This window comes from Apteryx mantelli, chromosome 7 (genome assembly GCF_036417845.1).
Source record: "Apteryx mantelli isolate bAptMan1 chromosome 7, bAptMan1.hap1, whole genome shotgun sequence".
NCBI classification, from domain to species: Eukaryota; Metazoa; Chordata; class Aves; order Apterygiformes; family Apterygidae; genus Apteryx; species Apteryx mantelli.
This window is the reverse complement of record NC_089984.1, coordinates 16,646,647-16,674,350: the sequence shown is the minus strand read 5'-3', so window position 1 is coordinate 16,674,350 and position 27,704 is coordinate 16,646,647. Positions and strand designations below refer to the sequence as shown.

The 27,704-nt window shown below is 42.6% G+C and overlaps 1 protein-coding gene across 2 annotated transcripts in view; it reads right to left on the bottom strand.

Annotated features, from left to right (window-relative positions):
• Positions 1-1,806: 1,806 nt before the first annotated feature.
• ZCCHC24 (zinc finger CCHC-type containing 24) overlaps positions 1,807-27,704 on the bottom strand; it is a 133,569-nt gene continuing 107,671 nt past the window's right edge. Inside the window, exon 4 of one of the 2 annotated variants that reach the window (XM_067299861.1) lies at positions 1,807-2,420. In XM_067299861.1, coding sequence (XP_067155962.1) covers positions 2,319-2,420 — 102 coding nt within the window. In that variant the 3' untranslated portion in view covers positions 1,807-2,318. Of the gene's footprint in view, positions 2,421-16,364; positions 17,715-27,704 lie in introns of those variants that run through there. The other variant, XM_013960242.2, reaches the window with a different exon arrangement.

Here is a 27,704-nt window from a genome sequence, read left to right as displayed (position 1 = left end):
TAAGGGCAAGTTTTCGGCCCAGCTCGCCTCAAGCGCCGCTATAAAGCCCGCGCCTGGTGCCACACGGGGGCCGAGCCGTGGGCGCCGCCGCAGCCAAAGCCCCTGCCCGGGCCGAGGGTTACGGCCCCGTCCCTGGCCGCGCAGACACCCGGCTGCGGAGACCTGCCGCCCGCTCCGAGCCCGGGAAGGGAAGGCAGGGCGGGCAACGCCGGGGCCGCTTTCCTTCGCCCGCAGCCGTAGGGCAGTTTCCCCTCTGCACGTGGTGGTTCTGCCCCAAAAGCGGGAAGAGGAGCGTGCTGTCCCGGGGGCGCAGGGCCCCCGCAGGGCGTGCAGGTGCGCTGAGCCCCGCGCCGAGGGGTCGGGGGGCTAAAACAGTGTCGCCCCCGCGCTCGCCGCTGAGCGAGGGCCGGGGCTTGACAAGACCCCAAAGCGTTCGTGTGCCACTGACGTGACTTGGCGTCCTGGCTTCCCCCCGCTTTATCGCTGCGGTGCGCTTGTCTCTCGAGTCGCGGCATCAACACGCATCCTTCAGTCTGTCCGTCTCCCAAATCTGGCAGAAACGTGCGTCTGGGTGATAAACTGCTGCTCGTGCCTGCATCCAACATTCGTTCACCCGAACAACCAGTCCTTCACGGGTCTGTGTGCTGCGAGCGACTCCGTCCTTGCGCCAGTTGACTCAGGCCAGTTCCCTGCTGTTAAGTCGCATAAATGGGATATTTTGGGAAATGATAATGGTTCCAAAGGGGAAAAAGAAACATCAGCCAAAAAGACTTGTGCCCATAAGTTACAACCCTCAAACTGATGTAGATGTTCAATAACCAGTGAAATTTTTACCCTATTCCAATCCAGAGTAATTTATTATATCGAGGCTTTTTCTTCCTGGGCAAAGGCTTAATTTATACCCAGTTATTCTTGGCTTTTTCTATAGCTATATAACTAGGGTACCTCAGTGTTAGGTTATCAGTGTTGCGGCGGCTTCATCACCAGCAGCTGGCAATCAGCTTAAATGAGCACAGGAGAGCATCAGGCTGGCGGTGCTTCCCGCCTATATTGCACTAGCTGACCCAAAGCAATGGGAAACTCAAAGAAAGGGGCAGACCGCAGAGCAGAAAGAATAAAAACAAAAATTAAACCAGGTCCTTGACTTCTGGAAATTCTCCAACAGCCTCTAATATGCATTAGTCAGATATCAACTTTCCACCTTTCAGGACAAACTGTAAAATATTCTATCTTAGCTCTGTTCGTTTTCAAGTTCTTTGTCCCTTATTACAGTCATGGGTTTGTTAAAAGTAGAAGGGGGCTTGGACCAAACCTCCGCATGAGTCTGAACGGTTGTGTCCAAACTTTGCAGCTTGCTTAAACTATTCGCTATTGTTTAAAACAAGCTAAAACCCACCACAGCAGCAGACAACTTCTCACAGATCCTCCCTTAGCTCCCCTGTGAATGAAAAACCCTTGCACCTGGGGCTGTCGCAGCTATCGGGTCCCTGGGTCGACTCCTGGCCCACTGAAGTTAAAGGCAAAACTCCCAGCGTGGATAGTGATGGCTGGGGATTAAAATTCAATCCCTTTTGAAATGCTTTCCAAGCAAAGCGTAGGTCAATGGTGCGCCTGAAAATATATTATTTTTATTATTATTAAATCCATTGACGTGTTTTTTTCTGTTTGTAAAATAACTGGCAATAAAAGGAACTAATTTCCTATCACTTTGTTCCAAAAAGTCCTTTTCATGTCCGTATATTTTATGGTATTCATTAAGGAATGTTGTCCTCTGGATCATTTTTATTGGCTTAGCTTTTTAATAATCAGCATTCATGTTTAATACAGGGCCTTTTTGGTAACAAAATTCAAAGCTTAAAAAACCCAAAGCAGCCCCTCTCCACCTTTGACAGACCTGGAACGCGACTACTTTTGCAAGTTATAAATAAAGCGCTGGTGGTTGATGTGCAGCGGGAAGCGCTCCCAGCGTGTTTGAGTCCTGTTTCTCGGTCGCTGTGATAAGAAAGTTGCTGAGCTGGTTTTTGGGGGAGGGGGCTGGGTTCTGGCTGCTGCTGCTTGCTGGGGCCGTGCTGGGCAGGGCGCCGCTCCCCCGGCTTCAGCGCTGTTGCCGGAGCGGGGAGCGTCGGCGGACGCGGGGGCTGGCGGCGGGGCTGGTGCCCGGCGAGGGCGTCTCTGCGCCCGGCCGAGCGCCGCGCTGGGGCGGAAGCGCGTCGGTGCGTTGCTGGGGGTCCGCGCCGTCCCGCCTTGGAGAGCGCTTTTGCCTTCCCAAACCCTCCCAGCGGTTCAGCACAGGGAAGTTCGGGGGGAGGAAACTCGTGTCAGAAAAAACAAGCTGTAAAAGCCGTGTTTCCCATGCCCATGGGTGAGGGCCTAGTAAGAGGGATGATGATGATGATGCAGTCCAGAGACTGCTTCAGTCCCTGGGGAAACAACAAAAAAAATAAATATGATTAATTTGAGTGATAAAATTAATGGCACGATGTAATCCACTTCAGCCTCTCTACAGCATTTGACTGGGACCCCGCGGCTTTCTGATTAAAAAAAAAAAAAAAAAAGTAGTGTAATCTCAATAAAGCACCCGAGGGCTGAACTGGAGCTTGACACCTGATGGTCCTCCCAAAGTAGGGTCAAGCAGGGGGTGTGGGCTGGGACTGGGGCTATTAAGTGGATTCCTGATCAACTCTTTTGAACATTTACATCAATGTCAATACAAAATCATTGCTGATAAAATTTATAGATGGCTTGATGCTTAGCGGACTAGCAAATAACGATGATACCAGGAAACTTGGACACAGCAACGGAGAGATTTGATGGTTCATGTGAGCAAAGTGCATCTTTACACAGGCGGCTGCAAAGCTGTTCCTCTGAGTACGTGGGTGCAGAGCGTGTTGACCAAGCGGGTCCTGCACCTAAAACCTGCGTGTCTGCGGGAATCGAGGGCTGCAGGGATGAGAAACCAGCATGCACTTCCACTGCGGGGCTGTGGCAAAAAGGGCCCAGGCTCAGGCTGGGTGGAGGAAGCGGGAAAAGGGGGAAAACACGATCTTTAAAGAGGAGAGTTGAGCAATGGTATGCTCTGCACGCTGCCAGGGACCGTTTCTTCAAGGATATTGAAAAACTAGGCAAGCTGCGAAAAAGAGCCACAGAAATGATCTGGACTAGAGGAAAATCCCTTAGCAAAAGAGACTTTTTGGCTTACTTGGAAAGAGGGGGAAAAATAAAGCATGAGAGTGGCTGAATTACAGTATGCAAGTGGAATGTGGGAAAAAACAGCAGGTACTTAATATACCAGACGAAAGCATAAAAAGCCCCAATACCTGGAAACTGGGGCGTGCAAATTAGAGTGGGAAATGAGGACCAGCTTTCCACCACCGAGGAGGATTAGCTTTGGGACGAGCTACCAACGGATGTGTCTCCTGAGCAAGATGAAACGCCTCTCTCCGGAAATGGGCCAGAAGAGATATTTAGGTTAAGTATAAGAGTAACTGGCCGAAATTTAATGGCGCATAGAGTACAGGCAGGCAGACTATATGCCTTAATGTTCCCTTTTGGACTTAAACTGTATAAACCCCTCTCTTTCCTGATCTGAATCTTGGCTTCCCACCACTCCCTATCATTTCTTTTCTCTTATTCTGTTTTTGGAGGGGTTATTTTCTCTCTCTCCCCACACCCTTTTCTTGGAAGCCTCTGTCCCTCTGCTTTTGTTGTGACACTGCAGGCAAAAACTGGGGGTTTTGGAGGTCATGAGGGGAGTTAGCGTCCCAGCTCCATCCGAATTCGGAGAGAGCCGGCTGCCAAACTTCCTCCAAGAGCCTCAGCCCAGAGCCCTGAAATTCAGTGAAGCTTTCGAAAACGTCATAAAAAGCATGCTCGCTGATAGCGGGCTGTCTTGAGTTTTACTCCCAAATTTGAAGCGCTTTGCTGATGGGGGTTTTATAAATACACACAACCACGACTAGAAGTAAGAGAGTAAATATCTGGCTGTCGTGTATGAGTTTTCTGCAGTGAAAATCACTGAAGTTATTTTACTGGCTGGTTATCTCGAAGCAGCAAGCATCCAGACGGTTGTCTCCGACTGTTGTTATTAAATTCAGCAGGAAATCCATCCTGTCCAGGAGAATTATCAGTTTCCACCGCGGCCGGAGGTGTCCGGAGATGCCGACCGGCGGGCGCTGGTGTTGCACGGGCAGCCGGCCCCGCGCGAGGCCCCGTTTCGCCCCCGTCCTCGGGAGCCGGCGGCCGCTGCCAAGCTGGTGCCCGGCGGCTGCCGGTGGGGCACGTCTTCCGGAACAGCCGACTGCGCCAGCCGGGAAGAGGCTTCGCGTCGGCAGCCAGCATCGGAAACCAGCGGTGCCGCCCTCGAAGCGGGGCCCCGCGCCGCTGGCTGCCGTCCGGCCATGGAGGCGAGAGGGGTTGTCCCCGCGCGGGGCGGCCGCGGCGCCGGGCCACCGGCCTCTCGCTGGCGTTCGAAAAGCAGAACCAAAAAAAGCCTGAGATGTTCGGAAAAGCTCGGATCTGTCTTTAAAACTCTAGTTCAGCTTGAAAATCGTTGTACTTCTGGCGAATGAGACAGAGGCAGGTTTCGAGGAGGCGTTTGGGCAGAGCAGGGCGCCCGGCGCCGCCTCCGCAAAGTCAGGAGGGCGCGAGGCAGGCGCGCAAATCCACGCTGCGCTTCGGTTTTCGGCCCGGGGAAGGGGGAGCAGCGCCGAAGCGAACTGGCAGCAGATTATTTATCCTCGTTCCTTAAGCAGCCCCGAGAGGGGTCGGCAGCGCCCGGGAGCCCGAGCTCCGCCTGGCGTGAGGGAAAAACAGCTCGTAACTCCTGAGAAGGCGAGAATACCTGGCCGTGGGGGAAGTGGTGCTCGTGTGCCCGTTACTGCGGAGCTAAACGCTGCCAGCTGTCTTGTCGCCTTTACAAAAAACCTCAGGTGACGCATTTCCCCTGCTTTTCAGGTTTAGAAAGCTGCTTGAAATCTGCCCGGATTTCTGGCAAGGTGTTGAAGAAAAGATCAAGTTTGTGAGGTGTATTAAATTCTCATTTTTTTGAGAGAAATGTCTGAGCTCCGTTTCACACGTCCGGTCCCTGAGGTAGCAGATCACACGCACCTTAGACTGAGCTTCGTCTTTCCTGGGACGGTAAAGCCATATTTGAGCCTCTGCTGCTTCTCCCGCCGTGCCAAATTCTTGCGAGGAGGCAAACGGGGCTGGACGTAGGAAGGAAATCGGGGGAGAAAAAATTCACTTTCTTCTCTTGGCTACATTCGTTTCACAAAAGCCTCCAGATGTAACTCCTTGCGCCTGAGTGTTTCTGCCTGCTTCAGACTGACATTTCCTTTAGGAGAGAGATGGGCAGAGATATTTATGGCAGAAAAGATAAGTTTTAAAGCGTTTCTCAATCCAGCCTCCAATGCTCTCTGCACTTACTTGCGTATCTCACTCTTTCCCCCGCATTACTATATGTTTTTACAGCAACAAGAGAGTCGCTTTGCGCGTGGCTCGGCACGCAGCAGCTGCCCCGGTGCCGCAGCCATGAAGCTGAGCTGAAAACCCGCTCTTTTTCTAAAAACGCCTTGCGCTCGCGGTCCACCGGGGCTTTTCACCCTGCGGACGGGGCCCAGCACCCGGTACTTCCACTCCCGGTTTGTAAATCCTGCTGCCTCGTCCTTATGAGCGCCCTTTACCGCACCGTTAGGATGCTGCGAGGTGGGCAGACACCTCTTAGAAATTTTACTTGACTCAGTAAATGCCTTTGTGCCCCCAGAAAACCGCAGGCGAGGCGAAGAGGGGGCTAAGCCCTGCGCTGCCACGCAGCGAGCGCGAGCAGGCGGTGCGGCCCCGCGAGCAGGAATGCAGCCTGTGGATGCACTTAAAATAATTTTAAACACAGCTAATTAGGGACAGCTTTTCAAACAAAAGTATCTGCAATGAATTAAAAAAAAAGATACCAGACTAGCTGCAGTGGTGCCGCATGCGGTGGTAGACGACAGCTTATGGGGGCATCTCAGCTAGTTTCCTGCCCATGCCCCCAGCCGGGCACCTCTCCAGCGCCCGGGTGCCTGGTGCCCCACCGGTGCCGTTCGAGCGTTTTCTAGCTCCGTTTCCCAACGCGCAGGACTAAAAGTGTGTTCGCATTCGTATCTTACCGCTTGTACTGTAACACAAACACTGTCCTATCAGACCAGCCCAAAGATTCCCCAGCTCCACTAACTTTTTTCCTACAATAGCTAGAAATAGGTACTTAGGGAAAAGATACTACAAAATGGGCAATTACACTCCTGCTGGTGCAGCCCCTTGCGTCTGGCTGCTTCTGTCTCTGGGGCTTCCTGAGCCAGGGTGATTAATAGCCCCTACAGGATTTTTAAAAATATTTTGTCTAGTTGTTTTCATTCTTTTTTTTTTTTGAAAGCTAGAACATCCCACGACTATGAATTTCGTAGTGTGCTGCATGAAATTTATGTTGAATTATGCTATCTCAGACGATTTTATCCGAGGTTCCCTCCCTCAGGTAGTGAAGCACGGTAGAAACAACAAACGATTTCCCCCTTCCCCCCGTCGTTCATCACGTTGCAGGCCAGCACCGCTTCCCTCCGCGGTGGTCTCTGTCCCGGGACAAGGCAGCCCCGTGTAAAGCGCCGCTCTTCATGGAGAAAGTGCTCCTTGCCTTTCGTCATTCCTGACTTTTTCAAGTTCTGCTTTATCCTTTTAGACATTGGGGACCCAAAACATGTGCAGAATGGAGGGATAAGGGTGATGTAATGATGTTTTCTCTTTGGTTTGCTGTCCCTAATTCCTAACTTGCTCTTTGCTTCTTTTTATTAACTCTTATGATCATTGAGCTGAAATATCCACAGTAACACCATGCTCTCTTTCCTGACTGGCACTAGCTAATTTAAAACCTATTACTGAATATGCATGATTCGGGGTGTCTTTCCATTTGTGCACTATTTTGAATTTATCAGCAAAACTTCAGCTGCCAATTAATCAGCCTGTCACTGTGTGTCAAGGACTCTGTCAGCAACTATTCATGTTTGGTTTTGCTTTTACTACTCCGAATCAGTGAGAAACATCACATTGCTATTCACCCCTCTATGGAAAGACGAGTTTAATGAAATTGGTTCAGTTTCTTCAAACCCTGAAAGATGTCGATGTGAGTCAGTACTGGTTGTCTTTACTTAACCAAGCCATTTTACCTCAATTTAATTAAAACAATGCAAACACGGAGTAGACAAACTCCCAAAGAAATCTGAGGCTATATCCACACCTTAGACCAAATAGGTGGGCAAGATGTTATTTGATATGTGCAATCAATGTACGTATAAAAATAATTCAGCTGTTTTTTTTTCATATTCAGAAACTTAAGCAGGGTACGCTGGAATGCAGTTTGAACTGGTTCATTAAAAAAGTGCATTATTTGAGTTTCCTGTACAGCAAAGCTTACTTCTGCATATTTCCCTGATGAAGTTTCTACAGCTGCCCAAGACTTAACTATATTGAGGTTGCAATTACTGTGAAAATTAAAATGAGAGCTATTTGTCTCTCTCAGAGGCGATTTGAATAGTCACCCCCTCATGAGGGTTCATGAGGAGTCACATTGCTGGCCCAGATGTCTTTGCAGTCATTGTGTTCACAGTGTTTTTAGAGAAATCTGCGTGTTGGTCCTCGCAGCAGTGTTGTGGCAGCCCCGGGGCGCCAGGGAGGTGGGTGCCCCCAGGGGGGAGCGAGTGCTCCGGGAGCGGAGCAGAGCCGAGCCAGGCCAGCACAGCTGCAGCCCGCAGCCAATATAAGTGCAGCTGGGCAGGGGGCAGCTGCTGCCACTTCTCTGAATTTCTACCTGAAGCAACTCAGTAAAAGTAGGGTTGTTTTTTCCCCCACTAATCTAGTGGTATTAATTTATTTATCACAGTTTCATTTGTAAACAGTGAGGTCTGAAGTCTTAATTTCTATTATTTCTCCAAGATTTGGTTATATTTTGAGTTCTTCTCTACCTTTTTCTGGCTGAAATCATCAAGGCATAAGTACGTCTGGCTCTTCTAAAGCCCATTGAATTGTACTGGCTTATTACATTGCAAAACTGTATGGAAACCTTATAAAAAGCTGGCTGGAGTTAGATTTCTGATACCTGCTGCTTAGATGTGTTCAGAAACTATATAAGAGAAAGCTTTCTTACAGTATTTTGGCATTCTGGTTGCTGTTCTCAGCTGGAGTAAAAAAGGCTAGAGTAAAATGTAAAATAAAAATTTTGGCTTGCGCCCTACTCCATTTAAAACACCCATAAAATTTTTGGCTCTAGTTTGCTTTCCCTGTAGGCATAGGTTTTGGTTGGGTTAGCTGGGTATGCAAGCTCAATTTTTAGTGTGCACCTTCTCTCTCTCTCTCTCTCTCTCTCTCTCTCTTTTTTTTAAGGTTAACTATTACTGGGTTTTTATTTAGCTAAGCTCATGGAGTAGAAACAAAGTCTCCAGAGAATGCCCAGGGTCACTGCTGCCTCTGTTTCTCTCATCAGCCAGCCCTGAGTTATATGGCTGGATAGTGTTTTTAGGCAGGATTGCTGATCGTGTTGTGTTTGCTTACAGGGAAGCACTAGGTGTCTTGACCTGACCTGGACTATGGACTGGGGAAGCTCCAACTTCTCATGACTGTGATTGCCTCAACTTCAGTTTTGGCTCTTCAGAAAAAGACCCAATAAATACTGACTGAGGTAGGTTTTCCCAGTATGTTCAATTACTAAAAAATGTCTTCTAAAATTTATGAAAGAATTATGAGAGGGCTTTTTTAAATATCAATTGAAAGAGGCTTTGCATTTTTGGGAGGCTGTATCAAGAAATGTGCGGAGGTTTTTTTGGTCTAAAATGTATTTATTTGAGCCGTGGATGGTGAGGAGAGCAATTGCGTTGCCTTCAACAAGACAAAAATGCTCTGTGAGGAGGTGCGGGCCCAAGAGCTGGTGTTACCGAGACAGGAGTTTATGACGGAGCTGCTGTCCTTCACTCAGGAGGTGAACGCTAGAGAAAAGCAATGCTGAATGTGGTATTCTTTTTGTGAGGATCACAAACTGTTCATGAGGTACGTGTTTCTGAGAGGTTAGGGTGATGTATTTCTCCAGCTCAGTTATTTTTTAGTCCCCGGAGGAAAGAGCAGGTGGTCAGCGTGCAGCACTCAGGGCTTCGGGTTCCTCTCTCCAGGGGCTCTTGTGCACATCGTTGCTGAGAGGGACACAGGCAAAGGAAGAGCCTTTTTGGCGACCCAGATATGTTATACGGCAGTGACTGGCCAGCGTTTGGGGGCCCTGAACAAGACTGTCCAAAAATGACCATGTCGAGTGTTTGACTGTCCTTCCTAGTCCAGGCATTAGGTTTAGCTCGTACGCTGAATTGTCTGAGATGGGTCTTTCGATATGATGTGACTGCTTTTAAAAATGGTGATGTTGGTGTATTGTTTAAATTGTCTTTCTATGAGGAATAACTGAAACAACTTTTTATTTCCAAGTCTGGATAATAGTGTGAAATCCCTAATATTTTTCCTGAAGCAGGAATTATTTGGCTCTTCTGAGTGGGGTGTTGCATTGTCTTCTGGCTTCATTCACATCAAGTAGGAAGGCAAAGCACTGGGAATGAAGAATGATAGAAATGCAGTTTGATCATTTTTGTTGATGCCATATTGTTTGTGTTATTTTATTTTTCATTTTAAATAAAAACGTTATTTCTGTGAAGGGCATCATAGGAAATGTGGTAATAGGGGAAATAGGACTTTGCAGTTTGTCTGCTCAACTTCGTGTTTTTTTCTGGTCTCAGTGGAATGCTAAATCTGGAAAGTGTTGGCATTTGGGTAGCTCCCAGTTCTTCTGGTGGAAAGATGTATTTCAGATCTGAACTTGGCTTTGTGGCACTCTTTGCCATGGGAACAGTGCTATTGGCAAGTTTTATATTGAAGAGTAACTTTTTTTTTTAATGACAGTTTACCGACTAGCTCTGAATATGTGCTTCTCACTTTATGGGCCTCAGCTGGGAGGATGTTCTTCATCATTTGATGAAATAGTCACTTTTTTTTTTTCCCAACACTTCAGAATTTCATGATTCCTTGGCCAAAATCTCCCCCCACCCTGCGCACGTGTGCAGGCACAGACACACACACACACACGTTTCTCTCTCTCTCTCTCTCTCTCTCTCTCTCTCTCTCTCATGCAGACTGAAGGAAAACAGCACTCATATCTTCCTAGAAATCAGTCTCACTATACAGTATAATTGTGGCACTATGACACAGAGCTCCAAATGGCAAATAGGCATCACATTTGTAGGGAAAATCACAGGCCTAGAACTGTGTGCTGGTATGTCCATTAAATAAATAGTTTTCTTGTTTTTTAAAGAGGAGGAGATCTGTTAAAGACAGTATATTTAAAGTCCAAAGTTAATTCCACGACCTCCTTATATTTTAAGAACTTCCAAACACAGTGATATTGGCAGTCTTAATAGAAAAATCATTCGCAATTGAACTTTGACTGGGGATGTAAGAGCAGTATTGCTAACAAGCAACAAACATACAGTAGGTATAGTTCTTGCCAACTGCTAGTGTTGATAAAGGATGAATTAGACCTGATCCTGAAAATCGCAGATGATTTAACTTAATGACTTTGAAAAATCATAAATGGTATTCTCCATGGTAGCTGCTTTGTGGCAGTTGAGCTTTCCTCCACAACTATTAGGGCTAGAAATTAAGGGGGGGGAAAAAAAAAAAGCAAAGCTGGATGATACAACACTTAAAAAGTTGGCTCCCCCAGCCTCCGCTGGTCCCCAGCAGAGAAGCCCTTGGGTGAAAGCCCTGCCTACGGCCCAGCTTGGTGCCGCTGAAGGTCGGTGCTGCGGTGGTGGGGGCCGCGGCTGCGCCGGGGCAGGTTGGCCCCGCGAACGCCGGGCCGGGGCTGGCCTGCGAGTCGCTGCCGCGCCGCGCCGCTGAACCCAGCGCAGCCCACAGCAAACCTCCGAAGGAAGGAACTCAAGAAAAGCATACAACTCTCATGCTGTTTTTTGCAGTATTTTAATACAGCATTAAAATGCTATAATACTAGAGAAAAGCTGTATACTATCCAGCAAATAAGGCACATGTCGGAATGCCATTTTATGGACAATCCACAACAGAGGTTTTACAGTCTCTTTAGCAATGTAGTCACCAGATGAGCGAGTTGTCACCTCGATTGCTGCAGCAGAACTGGCACCTCTGAGGCCTTTGTCCATAGGTTTTGTTTGTTTGTTTTAGCTGTACAAGTTTATTAACAGTTACAGAAAATGAAATTATACAGGTCACCAACTGAAACTGCCAAGGTCAGTGGGTACAGCTAAACAAATGTAGTAATAATTAGGTTAATTTTTTTAAAGCTGAAGAAATTCATAAGATACAGTGTTAGTTTTAGCACTAGTACACAATGCAGTGACTGCTGTACTAAATAACCTTTTAAAGGAAACAAGAATCCAGTACAGGGTTGGGCAGACCTCCCACTTTAGCATGGTAAAATATCAAACTAAAAACCCAATCCTTCATAATATAATCAAACTACATGAAATGTAAAGTGTAAAAATGCTTCAAATACGTGCACATGCATATTCTATATTGCTATGAGTTCTAATTAAAATAAACATAAATCCCTACAATAAGCTACTTCAATCCTTCTCTGTTATGTCCTTTGATTGACATTATTGTTGTAGCTGGTACTGCGTAGCTGAGCTCACAGTCTGAAAACGGTTGTGAAAGTCAAGTTGTCAAACAGCATCCCAACCACCTCTTCCCTTCTCGTCATGAAAAAGGACAAAACCCACCATTTAACTGAACACTTGTGCTTGAGAAGTTCTGAAAGCTGAGTCTCTGCTCTGCTTTCTGCAACTTCTCTCTCTCTCACGAGGTCATAAAGTGACAGTATACTGTTATTTGCTCCTCACTTGCTATATGTCTAGTGATAGCTTTTTCTAGCAATCCTTCCCCAAATACACATAAATAAACTGTATAAACATTTTCATATAAGTCTAAGCACTTGAATAATATATTGGTTACTTAATACTGATATTTTCATCCAAGGATAACAAAAAAAACATATGGCTTAAAGAATTGCAAGGGTTTTTTTTTTGTCAGAATTATGTACCAACTTTCATATAATATTTTATGTAGACAATATTTCCTTCTTAATGTAGTTCTGTTGCATACTTTATACAGACAAAAGCATTGTAAAAAAAAAAAAAAAAAAAAGTAAATTACTTCCATAAATATTTTCTTGAGGATACATCCTTAGTTTTGCAAAATACTTAAGAAAACTCTTACTTCTGTTAGTATCCTAGTTGAGAGGAAGGCCCTTCTGAAAGCTTCCAAGTTGTAAAAACTTTTCCCCAAAAACCAAACAATACTTTTTTTTAAAAAGGCCCTCAAATATATACAAAAAAGTTACTGCAAAGAGTTTCCAGACAAGATAACAATTCAGTATTACAAGAAATATTTGTAACCATTCAAAAATTTTAACATCTAAAAAGGTTTCCAAAATACACACATAGTATTAAAAAAAAATTGAAAGGAACTCTATGTCAAGTATAACTCAAGATAAATACACATCTGCAAGTAAAACTGTAAAATACTTCATACGGGGGTAAACATTTATATCAATCATCTATATCTAGTAACTGCACACGATTGTCCCTTTGAAATACATCCTAGAAACACAAACCATCATCCCTATATCTAAGATCTCAATCAGCCCTCTGAGCACTTCAGCGATATAGCAACATTAATGGACAGCAGTGGTTTTGCAGATAGGAAACAGATATGTATTGAAGCCCAATCAGGAGTGGAGTGATATCTTAAAGAATGATTTTGTATGGGGATAGTTCCACCACATTTTGAAACATGTTGGCAAAGGCAAGTGGAAAATGTATGTCAATTCACTTAATTTTAAAAACACATGTTGATGATTTATTGCATGCTATTCAGTGGCTCACTCTTTGGATGCATACTAGAAAAAAGAAAAAGATACCCTACATGACTGCAGGACATAGAGAAATAATCTATGAATGCTAACATTTCCAAAAGCTGTTAGCTTTTAATGTGTCAAGTAGTTTTATTTTTGGAATAATGGCTAGAACTTCACAAGTACGCAACCCATGTTTAATCTAAATTTTGTGTTATACAAAAAGGTAAAATATAGAGAATACTTCTCTATAAAAGGCTTCTCTCAGACATACATAACTTCACATTTTTAGTTTACAAACTAAGTCCCATATAATGGGGAACTTTAAAATACACTTATTTTTAGAAATAATATATACCCTTGTGTATTTCTCTGAAATTAAAAAGCAACCTTGAGACAAAAAGGTCTCAAACTTTGCTTGTGTGGCATCATTTTATGTCTGTGGTAGCAGCACTAGAAACTGGCTAAAACAGGGCCATGCTTTAATCTACAGGTTTTTTTCTTCATCACTATTAAATGAAGTAGTTGTAACAACTTCATTGGAGTTGCATCAGGTTAAAACAGCTTAAGACTGTCACTACTTATTTCAGATCACTGATACTTTTCTCCAGAACAGTGCCAGTGCTGAAGACAAATTCTGTGTAAAATGTTCTGACTGATGGAAGAAACAAATTGGGATTTTTTTCCAAAAAATAAATGAAAGTTAAAAATCTCCAATGGGAAAACAGTGGTGTGTGCTGGAAGGATCAGTACACAGACAACAAGAAGCATCTGATGGGATTTAAAACTAAGTTTGTCAAGTACATGCATAGAGCCAAATTTCCCTCAAGTACCCCTCTGAGAATACCAAATTTAGGGAGACTTGTGTTGATTTAAAACTCTTTTTACTACTACTTGCTTTGCTTCTGGTAAGACTGTTAAAAACAGGAATACTAGTTGATGATCTAAATGTGGAGCCGGATACAGAGAAGATCAGAAGGTATTCATAAAATCTGAGAGGAAAATCAGCTCATCCTCTTTCCATTCAAAATCTGAACTCTGAAGTGATTTTTTTTTTGTTTGTTTCGGAAAAAAATAGTTCATAGGTGAATTACCTTAAAAATATAAAAAGAGAGAAGAGAAATTTACATTTTTTTCTAGTCAAAACCCAAGTTTGTGAAATCAAAAATCAGAAATTTCAGTTCTGTGCCCTCAATTAAAAGCTAACGATCACAAACTACCGTATGTTATTTATACGACGCGTCTCTCCAGCGCTCCCCAAGCTCTAAAGACAAGTGGGAAGCAGGCACCCGGGGCTGCCTCCGCGCTGCGTTCCTACGAGCGAGCCTCATGCAGGGAGGGACCGGAGGTGGCCCGCACCCGTGCTTGGCGCCGCGGCCTTTCCCCAGGCACCACCTTGGCCGAGACGAGCTTTCCAGCCCCGCGCGGGGAGGACGGAAAACAGCGGGCCGAGGGGACGCGTTCCCGCCGTGCTGCCCCGCTCCTTCCCGCGCACCTCCGCGCCGAGCTGCCGGGACGTGCGCCGCGTCTCGGCGTAGCCCGGACAGGGTTTTGTGGCCTCTGAGTTAGGCAGTGCAAGCAATGGCAGTGTCGCTTCTTGCTTTCCCGCGCATTTTGTTCTATATCTGCTTTTCCCCAGCATAAGCATCTGGGAAAGTCTGTTTTCTCCCTCATTATTCCACGTAGGCTTAATGCTGAACATCACTTAAATACTTCATATGTCTACTGCCTAGGAAAATATCATGATATAAATATTGAACTTTCACAAGTATGCCTCTAAAAATTATTATTCTATACCTATGCATGTTAATTGTGTTAAAGTCAATTGGATGTAGTTTTAGGAACCTTATTTTAAATTACAGTCTTAAAATCCATAAGCTAAAGGCATCACCATGCAGTGTTGAATCTGGATAAATGATTTTTAAGATGGTACTGTCATGAGAATAGCAGCAATTGAATATAATGTTGTCTTCTAGTTGGTCTTTGTTGTATAAAATCTTGTGGTATGTTGTATACTGATGTAGTTATATCAGGGGATAAGCTATTTTACTGATTTTTTTTTTTTTCATTTAGTGGTTCTCATAAGTCTGACACTATTTCAAAACAAAGAATGGTTGGTAGCAACATCTTAGTTTCAAGGGGAAAACAAAATTTTCTCTTGGTTTTTATCTAATAGGATTTCTTTACTTGTCCTTTGGCTGGATATGATGTGTCAAGGCAGTTTTTGTTCATGTGCTACTAAGTGCTCAAGAGGAACAAAAAATAGATCTGGTTTAGTATGTGGCTCTTTCGCATTCATTCAATATTTCTCATGCTTGAAAACAAAAGACCCAGATTAACACTGGAGCTCAAGTTTTGAAAATCCACTCCTAGATTTGACTGTGTATTTTCTTACTCTTACTTGTACGGGCAAATTAAGTATTTTTGTTTAGAAAATTTGTCTCTAAGATGATTTTTGAGTCTGTGCAAAAGAATGCATTCCCATTTGAAAATGCCAAAATTGCATATTTTGACTGAGACAACTGAACCTGTTATTAGTGTTAAATTTTCATATTATTTTAGTTTCATTTTAGTTGATGAAATTGCCAACTGGGCAAAATTAGTTTCAAAGTGATTAATTTAGTTAATATTTTAGCATTATATAGCACTTTTCATCCAATGATGTCAAAACACCTATAGATATTAAGTAAGCCTCACAACACCCCTGTGAGGTAGGTATGCTAAAGTATTATTATCCCCATTTTGCAGTTGGGGAAACTGAGGCCCAAACGGATTTTGTGACTCGCGCAAAATCAGTGAGCTAATGGAAAAATCTTGGACAGAAGCAACAAGTCCCAATGTTTATCCATTGCTCTAACCTGTAGGCTGTATCACTTGGGCAACCCATAAATAATGAAGTTTGAGATATGTATGCAGTGTTCGCTGCCACCAGAATAAACAGAAACAATTTTGCCCTGTTTATAGCAAAGCAGGGAAATGGCAAAAGTTTCACCCTGGAGCAAATTTGTAAAGAGGATCACATTTCATATGAGAATGCTCACTGTAAGTTTTCAATTTACTGTACAAGAATTTGACTATACAAACTGGTAATATCCCAGTAAAACTTGGCATAAAAAACCCTCTGGATTAGCATTATGGAATTAATCTTTAAAACAGATTTAATTTACATCAAGTTATTTAGGATTTAAAATAATTCCACTAAATATAATTCATACAAATCAATCTCTCTAAAGGAAACTTCGTAAAAATAAGAAATTGTTGTTTTTAAAAAATTATCCCTGTTAATTTTTTAAAAATATTTAAGTGAATAATGCAAATGAATTGCTTGTGTGTCCTTTTGCCAATGTACTCTTAAAGAGACGTACAAACAGGATACTGTCTCGAGGTACTTTCAGTTCATGATATTCCCCGATCCCTGATAAGATGCAACAGGATGCCCCTGCACAAAGTTCTACCTGAAATGGGACAACTAAATATAACGCCTACATTTCTCCTAAGGTATATAGGTGTTTCAGGAAGACAGAAAAGAGGGAAGTTATGTAGATTGATGTTCTTCATGCCTCATAACACCCCTAAAGAGTGGCTAAAGAGTTTTACATTAATAACAAATTTCTACAGTAGAAAACAGGACATAAAAATATTTCCAGAAAGTGGCTTTAAAACTATTATAAATAGTAAGTCTGGCTAATCTTTCAATTAAGGATTTTGGGGACAATTTTAAGCATCCTTATCCCCCATTTTTCACAGTAAATTTAGTGTCCTTGTGGCCTAACGAATAGCCCATGCACATGAAGGGACCATTTTAGCTGAATTATACGACAAGAGAAGGATCTGTTAGTAACACAAGCAAGCCAATTTTGTCTCCTCCAAAAGCCTCTTGGAACCCGTCTTGATGCTCTGTGTCCCGTTATGGCATTCCCTTTCCACACAAACCACACCCTCAAACAATTATTCACTTTTTTTTGCCACATCCTGCAAAAATGATTTTGCCTAAGCCCTGCCCCAGTTACATTAACAAATAGAAAAAGTCCAAGAAAGCAGCAGCACAGAACTCTCAGACTTTCTAAAGCTGGGAAAACAATAATGTTCCATCTTTTACGCTGTGGCTTGTTTAATCTTCCTTTGTCTTGTCATATAATACGAATAGCGTTCATGATGTGAGTGAGTGCTTGCAGTTAGTGTCCCCACAGTTATTTAACCTCTGCAAAAGCCATTTATAATATATACTCCTTGTGAATATTGTATCTTTCCTAAAGAATAGTACTTCATTTCACCTGGCCATGATATAGGAACTGTGTAAACAATCAACAGAACCTGCAACAGTGGCTCTGTTGTGAACATCATCACTAACACTGCTTACATATGTGTGTGTGTGTGTGTATATATATATATATATACACACACACACAGGTTATATATATATATGTATGTATACAAATACACCATAGTCCTGTAAATACCTGTTGCATGTGTGTGCATGCACAGGAGAAATGTTACATTCTACTAATGGTAAGGCATATTATTAGGTTAAAGATAGGCAATATTGGCAATTATTTTAGCTTTCGTCTTGATTTTGTGTGTGTGTGTGTGTTGCTGTTCGTTGTATGCTGCCAGAGGGTCCTGAAGGATGATGGGGACAGGAAGAGGCCACTTTGGAGGTTTATTGCACACGACGGCAGTAGTAGCCCAAAACTTTGCACTTCTCACACAGATGCTGGGGATGTTCTTTGCTCTGATCTGAAACATCCAGGCCATCCGGCTTTTCCAGGGGTCTCTGCAGTGAAGGAAGGAAATAAGATTTGATCCAGGGTTTTCTCACTGACTGTTAATCTTTACTATGCATGTTAAGCCTACTTTCATGCGTAACTGTGCTTTCTCCCAGTTATTCTAATGACACTGTATTTCTTTCCTGAACAGACCAAATATTTTTTTCAGCTATCCAGGCCAGTGGTAGGGTGCGGCCTCACAACCTCAAATGTCATTCTTTTTCACAGAGGTCTTGTAGACTTTGTTGTAGGCAAATTACTGAAAGACTTAATTGGTAACTATATTTATGGATGTGGTAACATAGAAGCATTTATTCTCTTGGCTCCTGTAACTGAGATGTCCCAAAGGCATTAGCACCTAAAGCTTGGGAATCCCATTGCCTAGCAATGCCAGGAGGGGTTAACAATGTCGGGATTCAGTACTACTACAGCCAAGCTGTCTTGCCAATGCACAGATATTACATAAATAAGTGAGGTTTTCTCAGTACTCAACGCCATGTTTTCAAGAGTGGAATTTTTGAAGCAGAGCAGCTGCAGAGCTATTGACAAAAAAGCATAGCCCTCCACCCTGAACTTGACTAATAAAGTGACTGCATATTTTTAATAACATTTGTGGAATTGCAGGGTTGGAGGTATATTCAGCTGAAGAAGGGAGCAAAATGGCTTTGGCTTTAGTAGATCTTTTTTCTTTAATTTTCCATGACAAGAAATGCTTTCACATTCATTTTGAAACTAAAATGCCTGTGTTGCATATTGAAGTAAGGTTATGTGTTTGGAAAGGCAGAAAAGTGATAGAGATGTGGGGTAGAACAGCATAAAGTGCACAGCTAAAATAGTTTGGGAAAAACACCACAATTACTCAGTTTTCTTGGAGTGTATCTGACAGACAATTTTATTGCACAATGTCTTGTCATTAAGAAGACAGTGAATGTTCTGTGGGACTGTGCATAGAGACAGCAAATGCGGCGAAACCTGGAAACAAGCCATAAGCTTCTCACTATTAAGGATGAGAGGCTTTTAGGGGTGAGCTCTTGCTCACCTTTTCAAAATATGATTCGAAGAGCAGGGGATGGATAAATATAAATCACAAAATTTTGGCTGTTTATCTTTCCATTCCTTTCCTAAACCATACAAGCTTGAATTTAGCTGTAAAACCTTTAAAGTACATATGATCCTCCAAATTTTCTAGATATTTATAAAGAAGTTCTTCATTCCAAAGCCATCCACCTGAGACCCTGTAGATAGGAACAACAGAGACATTTGAAGCCCCCCCCTCTTTTTTTTTCCTCCCCCACTATGTAACATTGCAAGATCAATCCAGAATCCAGAGAAGGGAAGGGTTTCACAGCTCTCTGGCTAAAATGAGACAAAATATATTATTTTCCTATTATCCTAAATAAAGGATGTCTGCAGCTTCTTGCTGTGCTTGGTTATATTGGATTCTAAGTGCAACATTTTTATCTACTATTACACAGCTAGTAAAAAAAATAAGTGGAAGTAATTCAGCAGTGATTGCCAATGGTTTGTTACTGATGCAAGATTGTTACCTATGACACATAGCCCAAAGTTTTGGCTGTCCTGGGCCACATGCTGTACTTTGAGCTTAGCTTCATTTACAATTTAATTGCAAATTGGATTTCCTGTATCATGTAGGGGATGCTTGGACTCAGAGGTTGAAGACCCCTAATCTCCTCCAACTCCTGTAAAGAAAAAGCCCCCACCGAGCTGCTGGAAGTCAGTACGTTAGAATTTGGGATCAGAATGAGACAGCCCCGACTCGAGGCCTACAACCCAGCTGCCGGTGCCCCTGTGCTTCTGCCGCAATAGAGACAAGAGGAGTAAGGTTTACCTTTTCTACAGCCTATTCCACCTCTGTCTGCCCCCAAATTTTCTTCAAGAATTTGCACTACATAAATGCAGTCAAAGATGATGCTCAGTTTCAGGAGCCCCAAGAGTTAATTTCTGCTCCCCAATGAGAGGGGAGAGCTTTGAAATGCTACACTTAAAACAGGCTATTTGTCTCAGCTCTGATTGCTTCTACATGCTAGCTGTGCTCTGATTAAAGAGAAAAAAATACAGCAGTTATCATGTTTATTGATATAAGCCAGATTTTTTTTTTTTTTTTTTTTTTAAATACACAAGGCCTTGGGAATCATTTTTCCTGGAAATAGTGCAAAGGACATTGGGAATGCCTTGAAGTGCCAAGAGTTTTTTGGACTGTTTTCAGAAACAATAGCTCTCCGTGGTTTGCTTTCCCCCTGCGTTGATTGAGCTCAGCTTTCTGGCCTGCGAAGCATTTCGATTTCAGAAATGTTATTGTTACCAGCGTGTTACGACATAGAGGCTGGGGAGAGAGGGGTTACGAACACAGGAAACCAGGTTGCTAGGGGCCATCTGGAAGCAGCGGAGTAGAGGCTGGGCTACAGTTCTGGTGAGGCTCTAAGACGGAGGCTTCAAAACTCAGTGTGCTTACATAGCTTGTGTCCCAAAAAGCATGCGTCGATCCAACTTTTACATAAAACAAAGTTGCAGCTTATCTCCAATTTGTGCTTGCTTTATGGGTTTCTTTTAAGGGGGGGGAACCCTGAAAAGTAACTGTTCTGTTCCTACTGCTTTTTGTTGTTACTATTCATGACAAAACCCTATGGAGTATTATAAGCTAATAACCTTATGCCCTCGCAACCTTTCTTACACTACCCAAAAAGGGCAGGATGTTAGAGACCCAAAGAGCTGTGTGCCCATCGCAGTTGGCCTTTCTTGGCACAGGTGGAAAGGCTGTCCTTGAGCATTTCTCACCAGCTTTGGTGTGGTGGAAAGCAGAGAGGGCGGAGAAGACAACGGACGCAAGAGGGATGTGGCAGGGTGGGGTGGTTGCACTCTGTCCTAGTTTTCAGGATTGTCTCATTAATGCAAAGGATCTGAATAGCCCAGGAGACTGCAAAAGATTGCTTTTTGACCTCTTGCTCCTAGTTCTGTGCTGCTATTGAGAAGCCAAGCATGAAAATTCAGCCACCCGTTTGGAAAGTGTGTGGATAAGGGCACAGGGTGTTCAGCTGAAGAAACAATGCTTTTTCTTAGAAACAGGTGAAACAACTCATAAAACAACAAAAAGTCCTGCTATTTTTTCTGGGAAAGATATGTTTCTATTAAATGGAGAGTTAAAATATAATCTCTCAATTTTCATTGTCATTTTATTAAAAAAAAAGGGGGGGGGAAGGGGCAGGGAGGGCAAACATCCAGCATTTAGGAGTCATATTTTCAGTAGAAACTTGGGGGATGGGCATTTTTTAAATTCCTTGTTTGTGTCTATCTTTTTCTTTAGTTTTCTCTTGGTAGTCAGCAAGTGGAAATAATCTTGTGCAGCTCCACGAGGAAAGCATGTGGTGGTAGTGACTAAAGCCCCTGCCTGAGGGGTATAAAGCTGAAATAAATGTGTGTTTAAATAGCACTTCCTATCCTGCAAGTTAACTTTCATTTGTGAACTATTGCTGTCCTAGTCTACATTTATTGATTGAACTCTGCATTCCATGAATAAGTTAACAACAACAAAAACCCTCCACCCTTACAAAGTGTTGGTGTGTTGAAAAAACAGAATGTGTTTCAATTTGGAGATATTTCTGCAAGTTTTGGACTCATATTAGAGGTACTAGAGATTATGCAGGATGTGGGGAAGTGTCAGGTAGTTAAACATTAGATGATGTTCAGCTCATCTCTATGTGAATTAAGCTTTCAGAAACTGGGCAAAACTGAAGATTCACAGGGTTTGGTGGAGGCTTAGAAGCTACTTTTGTGAAGGCAAATCAATTGCTGCTAGGAGTTGGTGTTAGAGAAAACTTCGTTAGGACATCCTTGGGGAAAACTGCTTTCACTAAGAAGCAGAATGGAATAATGTGGCTGCTCATGTTTGTATTTAGAACTTTAAAATTTCTATGATTTTAAAGTGGAACAATTTGATCACACTACAGAGAGATGAGGGGCCGCATCAAGGTTCAAATGCAAGAAAATATGTAACATAAGTAGCTTTCCAGACCCATTGCCTCAAGTCTTAATGGAGCAAATAAGATAATTAAACTTAAATGGCAGATCAGACGTGTGAATGGGACTAGGCTCCACAACTATAGAGGCCGCTACAGTCTGGGGTGATCTATATTCCCACTGCTGGAGCACACAAGTATGGGCAGGTTGGGGTTCACCCTCCAGCTGCTCTGGAGCATCAAAGAGTCAAAAGATCCTATTTGTAGGTGTGAACAGAGTGTACTGGACTTGAGGGTAATCAGAGCTCCTGCGGCATTCAGCCCAGCTGAGAGAGGGAGGGACTTCTGGGGCATTCAGCCCGGCTACGGGAATTATGACGGAACCACTGCATTGCCCATGGAAGTAATAGCTTGGATATCATGAAGAATGTATTTACATACTAAATTATTTTCAGTCCAATGGAGTAAATTCCTGACAGCTGGAAGAAAACAGGGTCCAAGAGCATAAGTCAGCCACCAGATGGCTGGTTCTGCACCAGTGCAACAGCTGTCATCACAAACAGCACTGGAGTTGGCCGCAAGGTCAAAGAAGCAGCCTTGATAAGAGGCCAGCCAGGAAGCAACCACAGGCACAGATGCTGCTGCTGGAGTGGGCAGGGAAGAAAATTAAAATTCAAAGCTTAGTATCTGGGCTGTTACAATGACAAGAATGCCAGTGAATAGCTATAAGGACTGTCTCCCTTGCTGGAGCAGTATAAAAAGGAGCATACACAACTACAAAACCCAAATTGCTGGGAAGAATAAGAGGTAGGATTAAGTCTCATCTGAGATTTCTATTTATCTTCAGAATAACTAAAGTAACTACCCAGAAAACTACTTCTGGAATAGCCATAGAGCAACTTTCTCAGGGTAGTTCTTTGTCCTTCTTTTCTTTAACAAGGCTTGAGCTCAACAGGCCTCTAACTTTTGCCCCATGTCCTAGCTATCCTGTGAATTCATGTAAGTATTCCAGTGGAGAGATTTACTACTTCAGGAACATAGTGGAGATGCAAAAGGAGGAACACAGTGGCCCAATGTGGTCGTGAAAATGAAAATGCACGTGGCGCTTCCTTGGAACAAAGACCAGGTTCACGGCAAGGCTGTGTGTGTGCCACAGCAAGTGCCACCTGATTCCCTACTCAAAGGAACTAGTCTGGCAAATGGCAGCAGCCCTGCTAGTTAGGGTCCTATGTTACTCTTTGTAATATACATTCAACCCTCTCTCTCTTAAATGCAGAGATTTAGAGCCTTGTTTATAGAGCACTCAGAAGTACATAAACAGCTGTAAAATTGCTGAGACTTCTCCCGTCCCAGAGAGATTAAAAACTCATTCTCACAGATAGGGTATGTGGAATAAGAGTGCAGGACTGCACAGAGACATCCCTCATGGGGAGCCGGCACTGGAACGTTTCCTCGAGTGAAATGAGTCTCAAGCAATCAAGAACAGGCTATGGTGGAATTGTGGCTACTCTGATATCTAGGGACCAACTAGCAAAAGGTATGCATAGGAAATGAAGATTTTAGCATCGTTGTACAAGTCATTCAAAAATCCAGCATATGTGCTTGAATTGCTACCCTAGAGCTATCCAGAGGAGAGATCATAATCTTCAATACTGTGATATTATTGCCTGAGCCAGTTAAATGAAAGTACTTGGGCTCTGGCCATCCCTTTTGACATAAAGTGGATAAGCCCTACCGGACTGTGAAGAGTACGTACACTGAGTAAAGTGGGGAAGATGAAATGGAGGGATGGAGATGAGGACTGGAGAAATGGGCAACCTTGGGAACTGAGAATAGGCTCTGAATTCATTGCAATGAATATCAAACAATCCTGAATATAAGGACTTAATTTTTGTTGTTGTTATTCTAATATGGACGAAAGCATCTTAACCCTTGATATTCATGTTTACATAACAAAGCCTGATGGCCCGTGTGGTTATACTTTAGCTATTGAATAGGCTCTACAGAGGCTGATCTTTCTAGTGAGAAACTGTGGGTACACCGGGGTATTCACTTGACATTGGTGGAGGAAGTGAAAGCATCCTACAAAAGCATTGCTATTTTTTTTGCCTTATATCCGTCCCACTCCTTAAGTGTCCTGTACCACTCAGGTTCAAGCTCAGAATAGGGATGTTGATCTGATCTGGAATGAGTCTTCCCGTGTGTAGACAGATGACTGCATATAATGTGCCAATTCTTTAATGTTGCATACACTTTTGAGAATGGAGACTCTTACAATATGTCCTCACCAGGAAAATGTGAACCTGACTGTCCCAAGATGGTGTCTGTATTGTTTGCAGCTTTGGAGGCTCTTGTAATTTGACAAAAGGCTAGTAAAGGTCAAGGAAACAACAATGATTTGCATCTTTTGATAATATGACCCCTCATATTTTTAAGAGTGTTCAAGGTGCCTTTTTTTTTTTTTTTTTTTTTTTTTTTAATCTGTTAGGTCACAACAATATGTTTACCAAATGGTAGGGGAAAGAGTAACCAAAAGAGAGGACACTGAATTCCACCATATCGCAGAGAGGAAGTATTGACCACGTAGCTAGCTCTGGGGAACAAATCATTTATTTCACTAGAGGTAAATTCTGTCTGAACCAGAATGGAGGTAGAACTCCTGTCTGGCCAGGTCATCTGGATTTTGTTAATTAAAACAACTTTTTTTTTTTTTTAACTTAAATATGAATTATTTGGGTTATACACATCACTTACATAGTGTGGTGACTTTGCAGTGAAAGAATAGATACTACAAAGCAGCAATATTGATTTCTTTGACTTGAATGGAGTTTTATCTGTATAGGTGCACTGAGTGTAAATATGGAGCAAGAGAAGCATGACTTCTAGGGAGAGGCAACGTCTTTTCTTAGATGAGTTAAATTGGAAAAAATATTCAAAGACTATGCAAAAGTCCTCCCCTTCAGATCTCTCTTCTCTCCAGCCTCCTTTCTCTGTGTGTGTGTGTGTGTATATATATATATTTTTTTTTCCAAGTAAAAATAATAGGTACACAAACTAGTTTGCTACAAAAGTATTTCTGTAGAAGGAACAGTCAATATAATATATTATATCAGTTAATATAATCTGCAGTCCCATCTATTGTTGCAGTCATGTGCCAGAAGATTCAGATGAGAGTGAAAATACTTTGTTGTTTCTGATCCCATATAATAAAGTCAGTAGGAGTCTTGTCATAGCATAGAATTAACTGAGGATATCCACTAATGCACTGAGAGAAAAAAAACTGATTGCTAAAAACTTTTAGAAATGCATAGAGACTCAGCTCATGGATGAGAGCTCTCCTATGGTAGGTGCCAACAGAGTAATCCAAAATCTAAGAAATAAATGGGAAATATATGCAGAAAATGCTAAGGGGATGTAGTACTGTTAATAGTTTATTATAATAAAAACTAAAAACAGAATAACCTTGTGTGCACAATATGCACATTTGCTTTAATTCTCAATGTGGAAATACTGGACTCTTTAATTAAAAAGAAATCTTTCACTGAGCACTTATAAAATACAGAGTTACTAGCATAAGAGTACTAGTGACTGGATACACAATATTTTCCGAAACAGTGCGGAATAACACCACACAGATAAATGCTGATAAATGTTTAGAGAGAGTCTGGTGTGGCACTGGGCACTTGGACAAAAAACATGTATGGGTCAGCAAAGAGGCTCAGCCAAAAAGCGGTGCTGACCTCATGCAGCCTACGTTAGCTCTCCTCTGCTGCTGGCTATGACCAGATGCTGTGTTCTTTACTGTCTGGCTATAGCTGATGTGTTTAATCAGAAAAAGCATGGGGCACCTCTGGAAGAATGGAAAGAAAATAGAATGATGACCATAAAACCAAGAAAGAGAAGCAGACAGAGGTGAGGCAGAGACAAGAGGATATGAAATCTTCCAGCTCGAGTTTGTAAGTTCAAAATCTGGGAAAGAGCACTAGTGACTGGTTGCAAGTTGTTTACATCTAGAAGCCTAGTTGAAACACACTCTGTCTAGTCTCGAGATCTCACACAGTTGCAATATCTACTGATGGGGGCATGAACGCATGAATAGACTAGAAGAGCAAAGCTTTTCTACATCCTGAGGTTTGGTTTCTTTAGGGAACAACTTGGAAATGCAGTTGAGGGGGCTGTGGAAACCTGCACTGCACGTGCCGTGATTATTTCCTCGAAAACATTAAATATGTGACTTCACGGCAAACACAGCTTACATAAGCAGTGTAGGCTGCAACCATTCTTTGATAACCTTAGTGCTTTGCAGATGCGGACTTCTCTTAGCCCTGCCTCAAAGGATGGCTTTGCCCAAGGGACTACTTGCTAACCTTCTTTACTATAAAATATACATAATCCCAAGTCTATAATGTTTCTTGTGTAGTGTGGATGGGATATCTCTTGAGAGATTTCTTGTGACCCTTTGAACGCTAACATAAATGATGGAAAGAATTTAGAAGAACAAGGTAAATATTTATAAACTTGCATTATAAATCAGTGATCTTGTAATTTCTCTGACCCTCAAGACTGTGCTTCCTTCCATGTGATAAATGACTGCATTGCTCACCCTGAATTTTGGTGCAGTTGTCTAAGCAAGCTGTCTAAACAGAGGCAAGGAACCAGAGACCTTGGAAACTTTGAAGTTATGTCTCATGCAAGTTAGTGAAAGAAAATTGCTTAGCTTTCCTTCCATATGCAGTTTTCCACAGAAAAGAGGCCCTTCCTTTTCTCACTTGCAATATAGTTTCCAGTCACAGTTCTGTCAGGGGGAATTATAGTGCAGCTTCTTATTTTCAGGTTTGTAATCAGAGTGGTATCAGCCCAGAGAAAGTGGGACGGATCACACCATCTCAGCTGGTCAACAGAAACAATGATATTGACTGGCTCAGCCATAAGTTCATTGTAAACTAGAATAATTCCTATGATACAAGAAAAAAAGGGAAAATCATCTCATGGTGAAGTATGCTGAGTTTAAAGCGAGGCTTCTGCCACAAATGTAAGGCTAATGGAGGGGGGAAAAAAATAGGTACTTTGGGGTTGCAGTGTGGGGGGCTTCAGACATTACATTAACTGAAATTCATATTGGTCCAAGGTACTAGCAGTTCTAAATCAGTATTTTGGCTGCATATTGCAATGCAGTGTTGCTGTTGAAACTTTGAGCCAGATCTTGTAGTTAGAATTAGAGGACTATGCATATGTGTATAAGAGGATGAAATACAGCCAATTAGCTATTACTGGATGGGATAAACCTTAATAAACCTATTTCTATCTCCTTTTCCTGCTTGTTGAAATGATTTTTTCAATATTTTTCCCTTTTTCTTCATCATAGTCACCGTATTCTTCTTTGGACAAGATTTTTTTTTTTTTTCTCCCCACCCTCCTTTCCCTGCAATCATATGAAATGGTATGAAGTGTTCCTTACAAGCCCACAGAAAAAGCTTTTTATAGAAATTTTACAAGCACTTAGGTAGCTAATGAGACACCTAAGGCTCCTGGTGGAATTTCTTTTCCACTTATTGCAAGTGTATCTGAATGATTCGTCTGCGATTTGAATATTTTCTATGAGTGGACAGCAGGTAACTTGATGCACGTAGAGCTCTATTTATTGCTGAGGTTCAGCTAGGATGAATTACATCTGAGGAAAATCACACCTCTTGAATTCTTTTAAAATAATTCTCACTTTTTCCATCCCCAACAACTTTCTACAATATTGCAAAATCCCACTCAAATCTTTCCATGATGTTTCTTGCATTTGTTCCATATCAGCCATCTTGAAGTGAAATATTATTGTGTGGCTTCTTCAGACAGCTGCACTCACAGATGTCTCATATCTGATTGTACTGGAATTGATAGGATTAATCCTAGGTGTTGCTCCAGTATTAGCTACTGTTCTCAAATCATTTCCTAGAAGGGAGCCAGGAATGGTTTCTTTCTGCTTATGCAAGGTAGCAATTCTGCACAACTTATTGGCCAAACTTATTTTTCATG